The 12956-nt window shown below is 39.5% G+C and overlaps 1 protein-coding gene across 2 annotated transcripts in view; it reads right to left on the bottom strand.

The window, feature by feature from the left end:
- Window positions 1–1073: 1073 nt before the first annotated feature.
- Window positions 1074–12956, bottom strand: part of Kif9 (kinesin family member 9) — a 65503-nt gene continuing 53620 nt past the window's right edge. For both annotated transcript variants that reach the window (XM_046437163.2, XM_046437164.2), the window contains one exon: window positions 1074–9553. In XM_046437163.2, the coding sequence (XP_046293119.1) occupies window positions 9503–9553 (51 nt within the window). In that variant the 3' untranslated portion in view covers window positions 1074–9502. The remainder of the gene's footprint in view (window positions 9554–12956) is intronic.

Below are 12956 nucleotides of genomic sequence, written 5' to 3' on the forward strand. Positions count from 1 at the left end.
GGCTGGGATGGAGCTGAGGTTGTGGCTCAGTGGTAGAGCACTCACCTAGCATGTGTGAGGCCCTGGGTTCTATCCACATAAAGATAAATAAAGTTATTGTGACCATCTACAACTTCAATATATTAAAAAAGAAAAAAATGGCTGGGATGTAGCTCAGTGGTAAAACACCAGTGGGTTCAATCTCCAATATGGTGGGTGGGGGGGGATAAAAAGAAAGAAATATTTAAAAATAATATTTTAAAAAAGTATTTTAAAATGATTTTATTGAAGTTATTTTTTAAAAATATTTATTTTTTAATTGTAGTTGGACACAATATCTTTATTTTTGTGTGGTACTGAGGATCGAACCCAGGGCCTCGCACATGCTAGGTGAGTGCTCTACCACTGAGCCACAACCCCAGCCCCTTGAAGTTATTTTTATTAGCAATTTTTAGATATTTAAATATTGGAATCTTAGGTTGAGGATGTAGCTTGGTGGTAGAGTGCTTACCTAGCAGGTCCAAGGTCCTGGGTTCTATCAGTACCAAAAAAGGAAAGAAAAAAAAAATTTTTTTTTTAAAGTAACTAATTATAGATTTTGTCAACACAAATTTTACTTTGTATCCTTTATCTCTATGAAGTCGTTTTTTTTTTGTTTTTTTTAAGAGAGAGGAGAGAGAGAGAGAATTTTTTTAAAATATTTATCTTTTAGTTATTGGCAGACACAACATTCCTTTGTATGTGGTGCTGAGGATCGAACCCGGGCCGCACGCATGCCAGGCGAGCGCACTACCGCTTGAGCCACATCCCTAGCCCTGAAGTCTAGTTTTTTGCTAGCCTCAGTGCATGCCTATAACTCTAGCTACTGAGAATACTGAGGTCAGACTGGACAGTTTAATGAGACCCTATTTCAAAATAAAAAAAGGGCTGGGAGTGAGCTCAGTGATAGAGAGCACTTACCTAGCATGCACAAGATCCTGGATTTGATCCCTACCACTTAAAAAAATTCATTATCTCAGGTCATAATTTTATTATATCTTGGTGTTGTGATAAAGATTTTATTTGTTAATTTTTAGACAGAACAGTTTACCATGTTCACTTTTCCCTCATAAACAGTTTTATTTTAGGTCAGCTATATTTAACAAGTCTTTTCCTGGATCAGCTTTAGAATTTAGTTTTACATTGGCAAATGATATCAATGTCTGAAACTTCAAATTCAGTCCTTTGGTATTCTTCCAATTACTTGATGTGCCAAATATTTGCTTTCCTATGGTACTTTATGGACAAAGAGGAAAGAATGTTTTCGGAGTCAAACCTTCAAAAACAAAGACATGCATTTAGGTTTATGAGTCCTGATCATTCATCCATCTACCCTTTCATTCACCCATCCATCCATGTATCTATCCATGCATGCATGCATGCATGCATGCATTCATTCATCTGTGTACCCATTCATTAATCTACTCAAGGGGTTCTCAACCATGGGGCACTTATAGCACCCAGGGGCCATATAAAAATGTCTGGAGACACTGTTAGGGTATCATAATGGGGGATGTTACTGGCATCTTTGAGATAAAGGTCAGAAGAACTGTTAAGTGTCCTACATTATACTGGACAGCCCCAACAACAATTAAGTGACTTAAAATGTCAATATTACCTAGGTTAAGAACCCCAACTGGTACTGGGGTTGTAGCTCAGGTAGAGTACTTTCCTAGCATATGCGAGGCATGGGGTTCGATCCTCAGTACCACATAAAAATAAATAAATAAAATAAAGGTATTGTGTCCATCTACAACTAAAAAAAAAAAAAAGAATCCCCACTGTGCTGGGGTTGCATCTATAGCTAATAAAATATTAAAAGAAAAATAAAAAATAAAGGTCCATGAACCTTTTAAATAAAGAACTCCCACTGTGCCACATCCAATCACCTACACCCATTCTTCTAAATGTTTATTGAACACTTATAACAATGTCTCTCAGTCTTGACTGAAAGAATCAACTATGGAGTGTGTAAAGCATTCAAGTGCTCAGTTATCAACAAGGAATATTCAGAGTTTCATAATCAAACTATGGAAGTTTGTGAATTGAACATTTATCAGTAGAGAAATTTCTGTGCTTGTTTCTGAGAGAAATGTGATGTGTATTTAAGATTAATTAGCATAATCATATTAATTCATGAAACAAACAAATGTCTAGGTCTTCTTCTACCAGGGGATCTCAGTTCAGTCTGCCCATTAGAGCCACTAGGGAAGCTCTAAAAAACATTGATGCCCAGGTCCCAGGTTTAATTGGTCTAGGATGTGGCTGAGGCATGAGGATCTTACAAAAGCAACTTGCATGATTATGATATGTATACCAGGGTTAAGAACAGCTGTCAGAGCTCAAAAATGCACCTTTTTTTAAAATATGGAAAAAGGTATACAAATTAGTGTGCACAGGGGGAAATCACAGCATGGGAGTTATACGCAAAGCATGGGTCTCCTTCCCTTTTTCTTTGCTTTTTTTTTTTTCTTGTGCATACACACAACACGTGTTTTTTTTTTTTTTTTTTCTGTATTCAGAGTCCAATCTTCAGATAAGGTTTGGTGTAAGAACATGCCCTTGAATTCTTTTTTAATTATATGTATGTGTATAGGTGAGTGATGGGGAGAGGGAATTGATCTAGAAGCCCAAATGCCCAGGATCACAGGATGGCTGAACATCTTAACCCTTCTCTTGCCACCGGTACTTTTTTAGGAGAGTGGCATTGGCTGGAGACCATGAACCCTATTATGGCTAATTAGACATCTTTACTAATATTAGAATGGCCAAACAGATGGTCACAAAGTTCAGATGAAAAGATTGAAAGAATTGCAAACAACTAAGCACCATAATATCCCTCTCGCTAATGTCCCTCAATAGTTTAGTAGATCCTGGTTTTATGTCAGACTTTAGAAACACATATACAGAATCACAAAATTTAGATTTTGAAGGAACATAGAGGCATTCAAGCCCTTTCCTCCTGGTTTGAGAGTTCCTCTTTCATGAGCTTTGACTGGGGCTGCCAAGACACAAGTTGCATCCTCCAGAATCTGGGAGCCCAGTTTGCTGCAAGACCATCTATTCCAGGGTTGGAAAACTCCCATTTTTTTCTCCTGAAATGACAAAAAAAACCCTTTGGATTTTTCATCTCAGATCGAATGTCCCTAGTTTCTGTGAATATTCCTTGCTAGACAGTTTTCAGAGCCTCCTGTGCTGCAGGGTCACCTTCCCCTGGAGTATGTGTCCACATTGCCTCCACACCCTGTTAGGACATTCTAAGTGTAACCAGAAAAGTGAACTATTGCTTCCCTGATCCAGGACAACTATTAACACTGTCCAGGATAGCACTGAGCACATTTTTAACAGCTACTTCACTCTATTAAAGTTACCTTTTGGTCCTAAAGAGTCATCACAGTGAGCATTAATTGGAAAGAGATAATGTCAGCCCAAATGCTGCCTTTCCAGGTCCCAAATCCATTTGGTGAGGTGGAAATTGAAGCTGAATATTGATTTAGGTGATGTGTGTTGTATGCATTTGAGCTCACCACCTATCTGACATTAATGCTGGGCACATTCACATTTTCTTTTCTTTTTTTATACCTTTATTTTATTTATTTATTTTCATGTGGTGCTGAGGATTGAACCCAGGGCCTCACACATGCTAGGTGAGCACTCTACCGCTGGAGCCCCAGCCCCAGCCCTCATTCGCATTTTGTTATTGTTACTGTCATGGCTATTACAGTTGGTTGAGGAGACCCACTATGAATTTGATGTAAATTAATTCCTTCACTTCACAGAGCCCCATGCTTTTTTTTTTGGGGGGGGGGCGGGTACCAAGGATTGAACTCAGGGCACTCAATCATTAAGCCATATCCCCAGTCCCTATTTTGTATTATATTTAGAGACAGGGGGTCTTACTGAGTTGCTTAGCACCTCACTTTTGCTGAGGCTGGCTTTGAACTCTCTATCCTCCTGCCTCAGCCTCCCGAGCTGCTAAGACTGTTTTAAAATATCTTTAATTAATTTATTTTATGTGGTGCTGGGGATCAAACCCAAGACCTCGCCCATGCTAGGCAAGCGCTCTACCACTGAGCCACAACCCCAGCGCCCCCAAGCTGCTAGGATCCCAGGTGTGCACCACCATTGCCCAGCCCCATGATTTTTTTACCAGAAATTAGGCAGAGAATTTGGACAACTCACCCAAGGTCCCATGTAAGATATAGAGTCCCTATCTAAACTCCAATGTCTTTGTCCCAAAGCCCATGCTCTACCCCAATTTTGTAATGCTTCAGAAAATTATGGTACAATGACTACAAGTCAAGTTCACAGTAATACTCTCTAGGTCCAGCTGGTGGGTTGGAACCTCCATTTGATGATGGAAGAAATAGCAACAGAGTTATCTGAGCCCTTTAGATTAAAGACAGTGGAACAGAGAGGGGCTCTCCAGAATTCATGTCCCACCTTAATATCTCGAGAGTTTTAGATAGTAGAACAGAGGGAAATCTCTCCAGAATTCATGTCACCTTGAACATCAGACCTTTAGAAAGAAACCTTGGGTGCCATACTCTGTCAACCTTATCCTTTTCATTGTATGATTATGAAATATATTATTAATGATATTTAACATTTTAAAATGACTATTTTTAAGTATTTTAAGATGTTATTTCCTTGACAATCCTACTAACAATATATCAACTATTTTTTTTCCTTTGGCTCTATTTGTGTGTGAGTTTGGATTTATACTGTAAAGTCCTGGGAAATACTGGAGAAATGCCTCAGAGTTGGCCCACCCAAGGGGATAGGAGGTAGGGGGACTCCTCCATTGACTCCTAAGCAAGGGTTAGTAGTTGAAGGGTGCTCCTAACGGTGTTAACTTCCTGATATTTGGGCCTACCCTGAAGCAAGTGAGCACTCATGTTTAGAAAACCTTCTTATAGAAAATTGTAGATGCTTTCAGTAGGAAACCTTTAGCAGACATGGCAAATGTAAGGGATTGTGGTCAAGGCATGATCGCATCTGCTACAAAAGGTGACATGTAGGCAAACACTTGAAGTGAGACACTGTGTCACATGGATATCTGGAGGTAGAATGTTTCAGGAAGAGAGAATAGCTATTGCAAAGGCCTTGAGGCAGAAGCTGCCTGGCAGTCTGAGGAACAGAGAGGAGGCCAATGTGACTGGAATAAAGTGAGCAAGATGGAGAGTAGAAAAGATGATGGCAGAGAGTCATAGCAGGCAAGATAATGTAGGGCTTTGTGAGCTATTTTAAGAACATGGCTGGGGGTGGGGGTTGGGGTTGTGGCTCAGCTGTAGAGCGCTTGCCTAGCATGGGTGAGGCCCTGAGTTCGATCCTCAGCACCGCCTAAAAAATATACTTTTTAAAAAAAAGAACATGGCTTTTACCATGACAGAAATAGGGAGTCATGGGGCTGGGTTGTGGCTCAGTGGTACATCTAGCACGTGCAAGGCCCTGGGTTCAATCCTCAGCACCACATAAAAATAAATAAATAAAAGGTATTGTGTCCAACTATAACTAAAAAAATAATTTTTTAAAATTGGGAGTCATTAAAAGTTTGAGAAGTGTGATGTGATCTAACATATTTCAAAAGGATCAACCAGGCTGCTGCTCTGGAAGCTGGAAGACAGGAAACTGATGCAAGAGATGATAAAGGCCTAGATCAGGTAGGTCAGAAGTGGTAAGTGGTTAGCTTTTGAATGTAGCAACAAGGTGAAGTCTGTTGAATTTCTTGACACATTCAATGTGGAGTGTGAGAGAAAGAGGGAAGTGAAGTACAAAATTTATGATTTTAGCCTAAGTAACTGACCTGAGATAAGGGTTTTATGGGTAGAATATGTTTAGGGGGACAATTATGCATTCTGGATTATTTATTGCAGTGCTAGGGATCAAATCCAAGACCTTGTGCATTCTAGAAAAGTACTCTAGAATGTACCACTCTAAAAAAGTACCATTGAGCCACACCCCAGGCATTCATGCATGTTTGGACACACTGATTTGTAGATGTCCATTACACATTCAAGTGGGAATATCAAGTTAGCAGTTGGCTATATAAATTTGGAGTTTAGGAGTGTGGTCTAGACCAGATATATAAAATTTAGAGTTGGAATAGAGATGTTTAAAGCCATAAGACTGGATGAGATCACTGAGTGGTCTATTGCCACTATATACTGGATCTTCTCCCTCTGTCCACCTATATCTCTTATCCACACTTTCAATTTTCCACTATGCTGCTTTCTCAGCAATTTCCTCATATCTAACTTCCAGGATACTAATTCTCTCTTTTACTATTTCTAGTTTGTCATTTTAATTTATAGGCCATTTTTTCATTCTTAGTATTTCTGCTTTTTAAAAAAAAAATCAGAATTTTTTTAGCCTTTTTTCTTTTTACTTTATTTAAAACATCTAATACATACATATATTATCTTTCCCAGTAATTTACATGAAGACTGACACTACTTTCAGTGTGCCTCCAACATGGTAGTTTGTTTCTCTGTGTGTTTATTCTTTGAAGCTTTGATACACATATGTTCATTCCTCACTCCTGGGATTGGACCCAGGGCTTTGTGCATACTAGCCAAGCACTCTACCACTAAGCTATACCAGAAGCCCAATTTTATTTCAAGTATCCCAGGCTTACCTGGAAGTTGTTATCTTTCTGCTTCAACCTCCTAAGTATCTGGGATTACAGGTGTGTACCACCATGCCACAGTCAAGCTTTTTCTGTTGGAATGGCTCAGGAAAGGGCATATACAGTAGATTTTTTAATTTGGTTCTTCTAAGTATTTCAGGGTTATCCCTAGCCTGGGGATAATTTTCATGCTAATTTCTCAGCCTGGTGGTTTGTGGCCCACACAGTGTAAGTTTGAATCTCAAATCATGGTTGCATACTCTCACGGAACTTGTTCCCTTGCATTTCTGTAAAAATTCCTTTTTCTCTGTACCAGTGAGGGAACTTTTTATAGCTTAACTCTTCATAAGGATGAAATCTTTAGGGTACCATCTTTATGCAGGGAGTCTGATTTCCAACTTCCTATCTGGCATGGATCAATGTCTTATTTCTCATACTTGCTTGGACATTAATTCTCAAGTCCCAACAATCCATTCACACACTTTATCCCAGTCCTTACCATTTTAGTTTTCAGTTTCCTTTTTCCGGCTCCTGGCAGTTCCTTCTTTACTACAAATTAATTTTGCATTTCAAAAAAATGTTATATTTTAGCCAGCCTCTCTGTTTGCAGAAGAAATATGTTCAAGTTATCTCAGGTATCTCATTGATAGAACTGGAAATCACAGTTGATTTGGATGGTCATATGAACTTAGGAGGAACTATTTTCTGGAATGATATGCCCATGTGACAGGCCCATTTCATTCACATAATGCCCCCCACCTTCTTGTCATATTGTAAGCATTGGCTTCTCTAGAGAGTTTTTAGGATGGTAATCTACTGGGTACCATCAATTTTATTCCTATGACTGTGCCTGCCCTGATGATTATTTGCTTCAGTTGTGCCAGTACTGACCAAAGAGGCCTATGTGATAAACAAAAGAATTAGAAACAAATGTTTCACCATCCAGGATCAACTGCCATTGCAAAGACCCAAACTGACCTGGCCAAAGAACTTCAGGGATGGCTGTCCAAGGGTTCTGGTGGACAGGAGGTCTAGCAGGACCAGGCCATTCCATCCACTTATGGGAAGTGAAGGGAAGAGAGATCAGAAATACCACAAACATCTGCTTCCCATGGCCCCAACAAGATATATCCCCTTTTTACTGTGTCCAATTTCCTGAGAAGCCCCCAAAGATCTAGAAACCCCAAACAAGTCCTTGTAATGGTAAGGACAGCCAGGAAGGGAAGGAATTAGAATCCTCTGCCCAGAATCTCTGAAACCTTTTTCAGGACTCATTATCCTTCAGTGAAAGAGAAAGTGAGTGGGAAAGAGTGCAGGGATCTCAAAGAAAGACTTTCTGCTTTCTCTTTAACAAAACCCACATCCATTGCTGGATGGACTGAAGTGCAGAATGGTAGGGTCAGACGGTAGATGCCATTCAGCTGAACCTCCCACCACAAACAGCCCCCTTGCCAGATAGCCCACTACTGTGGGCTTTCACGTCATGCCAGGACTGCTGTCACTTTAAGCCTCTTCTTGAGATGACAATCTGCCTTTCAGCCATTTCTACCTTTTGGTGAAATGTCTGCTCCTATGCCTCCATTCTACATTTGGGGACCACACAAATCAAATCCCCTTGCTTCCCTTCTACCTGGCACACCCCCTAGGATGCTGTCACATTTCTCTTTTTCAGGTAAGAAGACTCGGTTCATTCCTTCTTTCCTCATAAAAAGTGGCCCTAGAGCCAGATACCACCCACCAGACATTATCTCTCATGTCCTCACAGGTGACCAGATCCTCCTCTCCCATTGTTGGCCCCAGTCATAGCAGCACCAAGGGGTATTCAGGAAGCACTCACAGAGTATACTCAATGCTGAGCCCTTGAGCCACAAGAACAGAAGTGGATGTAAGAGGAAAGATTCCAAGAAACTAAAACTTCTTATTCCATGGAGAATTTCCCAGCCCAGAGGTGCATCAGCCATCCTGGAAGCCCTGAGACTCCCTGAGTCTCAATTTTTCCTCTGAGCAAAGCACTCTTTGGAAATATAATGAGGGGCACCAGCCATACCTGAGAACTGGACTGGACAGTAATGTCTTTTCTTTCCTATTCAGCCCTGCCAGTGTGATGACCCCTGTTTCTCTCCAAGGAATCCTGGCCACTTTTACTTGTATTTATCTGGGTCACAGGGGGACAGAGAGAGACCTTGACACCTAGCCCACACATGTGCTGGTAACACCAAGGGCATGTCTCCCAGAAGCTGTTCACTCACTTACAGTCACATGGACCAAGATCTGCCTCATTCCTTCCTGGGACCACTGGCTAGAATAGGTTCTCTCCTGGTTGCCAAGGAAGGAGGGTCTCCCCCTGCATCCACTGGCTCAACAACATAGAAAAGATGCCCTTATAGAACTTATGGTCTAAGGGAACTATGAGACCAAGGTCAAGCTTGCCCCAGGATCTCCATCCAGTAAAGGAAAGGGGCTAACCAGAGGGATAAATCCCACTAGGAGGAAACTGGCTGAGCTATGTTTTTGCTTTCCTACTGTACACTCAGTTCCAAGCCCACCTGTACAGAGGGAAGATATCCTTTCACACAGGAAATAAAACAAATTTCTTCAATGAATATTAGAAGTCCAAACTAGAAAGTAATTTTATCCTGTTCCTGCATATAAGACAGTAAATTAAAACCCAAAGGGTTCTGTGGAACTGAGCAGGTTGTCCTTTGGACGATACCCTTCCTAGTAGGCAGGCCATTATGTGTTCTCTGTGGTGGGTCACAGACTTGGAGCAAAGTGGTTGAAGCTCTCAGAAGATGGTTTTGCAGCTCCACTAAAGCAGGTTGGAATTGAAGGAACTTCAAGCTACTGGCAACAAGACTACTTTTTATGTGTCTGCTGGAGGCCCATTATGGTTTTCAAGTAATTATGCTGGACAAAGAAAAAAGAAAACAGGAAATCAGGAGGTGTGGACTTAACAGGGATTCTAAAACTATGTCACTCACATTCACCTCATCATTCTTCCTGCAAACTTCACTGTTTCTGGATAAGGATTCCCTATGAATAGCACGAATTTTATGAGAAATTACATTCAAACACTTTCATTCTTTCATCCTAAAGAAAATATGTAAAATTGCATTAAAATGATCTGCAGGAGGGCTAGGGTTGTGGCTCAGCGGTAGAGCGCTCGCCTTGCACGTGCAAGACCCTGGGTTCGATCCTCAGCACCACATACAAAAATAAGTGAAATAAAGGTGTTGTGTCCAACTACAACTAAAAAAAATGATCTGCAGGTGCTGGGTGCGGTGGTGCATGCCTATAATCCCAGCGGCTTGGGAGGCTGAGGTAGGAGAATCAAGAGTTCAAAACCAGCCTCAGCAACGGCAAGGCTTGCTAAGCAAACTCAGTGAAAGCCCGTCTCTAAATAAAATACAAAATAGGGCTGGGGATGTGGCTCAGTGGTTGAGTGCCCCTGAGTTCAATCCCTGATACAAAGTTTCAGGGACCTATTTGAAAGTTTTTTTTTTTAACAGAATGGTTCAAAAGGAAAAGAGGATTCTGTCTCTAGAGGAGTCAATGTCAAGGAACTCTGAAAGGCCTTCCCTCTATAACTGCAATCACATAAATGTTCACATATTCTACTCTTTTATTGCATTGCTCTGCTTTTAGAAAGCAGGTGGGAAAAATGAGCTGAAACAGAAAGAGTGGGCAGTTAGTAAGTACATGTTAAAACCAGCTTGGAATATGGAGCCAAATCCTAAGTTCCCGCACAAGGCAGAAGAATGAACCCACAATGCTAGATTCTTGATGGGGTTAAAATGTCCTGGGCTGGTGATGGTCCCTTGCTAATCGCAAGAAACAAGAACAAACCCTTTCAGAATTTCGACATATGTGCTCTGGACTCCTAGAGCTTAAGCAATAAAACATTAACTCATGATTTATTACTTATTTATTGGTACTGGTGACTTATTTATTTATGTGTTTGTTTGTTTATTGGTACTGGTGATAAATCCAGGGGCATCTTACCACTGAGCTATATCCCTTTCGATTTTTTTTATTTTGAGACAGAGTCTCACAAAATTGCTTAGGGTCTCATTAAGGTGCTGAGACTGGCCTTGAACTTGCAGTGAACTCAAGATTTAAACACACACACACACACACACACACAATTATGGAGGAAACTCAGTAAAGCAGGAAACAAATTTTGATCCTGAAAAAAATCTGATCTCATGTGTATGTGTGTGTATGTTGAATATATACACACACATATATATAGTGTAACTATACACTACATAGAGTTACTATACTATATATGGAGTTATTATATAGTAATTATAACTATATATAGTAACTATAACTATATATATAGTAGCTATAGTTACTTATAGTAACTATATATAGTTATATAGTTAAATATAGTCATATATAGTAACTATAAACATAGATAGTAAGTATAATTATAATTACTATGTATATTTAACTGTTATAGTTACTATATATACTATATATAGTGTAACTATAGTATAGTTACTATATTTATAAAACTATATAGTTACTATATAGCTATATTTACTACATAACTATATAACTATATATATATGCAGTATAACTGGTTCAGTTACATAAAAATGGCCAATACGAAGAGTTCTCCTAGAGATAGTGGAATAGAAGTTTGACCTGTAGAAACACATGGTTCCTCTATTTAATGATTTAGAATTTAATTTTTTTTGAAAGTTTGAAAGAAAATAATAAAAGAGCAATGTTTGAGCTGGGCACGGTGGTGCATTCCTGTAATCCCAGCAACTCAGGAAGCTGAGGCAGAGGATCAAAAGTTCAAAGCCAGCTTCAGCAACTTAGCAAGACCCTGCCTCAAAATAAAAAATAAAAAATGAGCAAGGTGTGGTGGCTCATACCAGCCTCAGCAACGGTGAGGGGCTAAACAACTCAGTGAGACCCTGTCTCTAAATAAAATACAAAATAGGGCTGGGGATGTGGCTCAGTGGTCAAGTGTTCCTGAGTTCAATCCCTGGTAAGAAAAGAAAAGAGAAGAGACGAGACGAGACAAGACGAGAAAGAAAGAAGGAAAGAAAGAAATTTTAAAAAGAGCTGGGGATGTAGCTTAGTGGTAGAACGCCTCAGTTAAATCCCCAGTACCCAAAACAAACAAACAAACATAAAAGTGTCCCCTCCCCACCAAAAAAAAAAGAAAATGCAAAATTTATCTACGATATCAAGAGAGAAACTCATGCAAATTGTTTTTATTCATATTTTCTATGATCTTGAAATAACTTATGCTAGTTAAAGAAAGTTAATTTTACATAAAGCAATAAAATTTTTGAAGCTCTTTCTCCAAAGTCATTGATATATTATCCTCTTATATATTCAGGATGACCTCAACCAGTTGACCAAAATTAGTCACCATGACTTAATCCCCTCCCAAAGGCTTCACCTCTTAATACCATCATCATGGTAGTTATATTTCAATACATGAATTTTGGAGTGACACCAACATTCAGCTCATAGCACAAATTTTGTCTTTCTTAGCTTCTGGATTTGGTAGCTTGACTAGAAAGCCCTTCCTCCAGTTCAGTTCATTCTCTCCATTAAGGTGACATCTTCACTGATGACTATGAGGAGCTGAAGCTCAAAGAGGATTGAGTAAATGGGGGTTGTTATATGGAGGTCCCCCAGAGCTGCAATTCTCAGGATATCCTATGTCATATACCCAAATAACAGGGGTCTTATTAGGATGCAGATTCTAAAATAGTAAGTCATGGAACAAAGCAAATTCATGTGCCTCCTGATACAATATACCAAGAAAAACATAATTTTTGTTAACACTTGCTGAAAATACATAACTGAAGTTGAGATACATTTTACCAAACACTGGCCTGTATTTTTCAAAAATATCAAGATAATGAAATAGAAGGAAAGACTGGGGAATTGTTCTAGATTTGAGAAGACATTGCAACAAAATGTAATATGTAATCTTAGATTGGATCTTGGACCAAAGGAAGAGGGGAGAATAGTTGTCAAGGACATTTTTGGAATAGTCAAAAATTAAAAATAGCCAAGTGTGGTGAAATATATCTGTAGTCCTGGCTACTTGGGAAGCTGTGATAGTAGGGTTGTAAGTTGAGGCCAGCCTGGGCAACTTAGTGAGATTCTATCTCGAAATAAAAGGGTTGGGGGTATAACTCAGAGATAGAGAGCGTCTGCCTCACATATGTGAAGCTCTGGGTTCAACCTTCAGTATCACAAAAAAGTTGAGTATGGGTTTTGGATTAAATAATATTATTGCTTTACTGTTTATTTTCCTGATTTTGATTATTAC

Source organism: Marmota monax, unplaced genomic scaffold (genome assembly GCF_021218885.2).
Source record: "Marmota monax isolate L192 unplaced genomic scaffold, Marmota_monax_Labrador192_F-V1.1 WCK01_AAM20220418_F8-fsc00021, whole genome shotgun sequence".
Lineage (NCBI taxonomy): Eukaryota > Metazoa > Chordata > Mammalia > Rodentia > Sciuridae > Marmota > Marmota monax.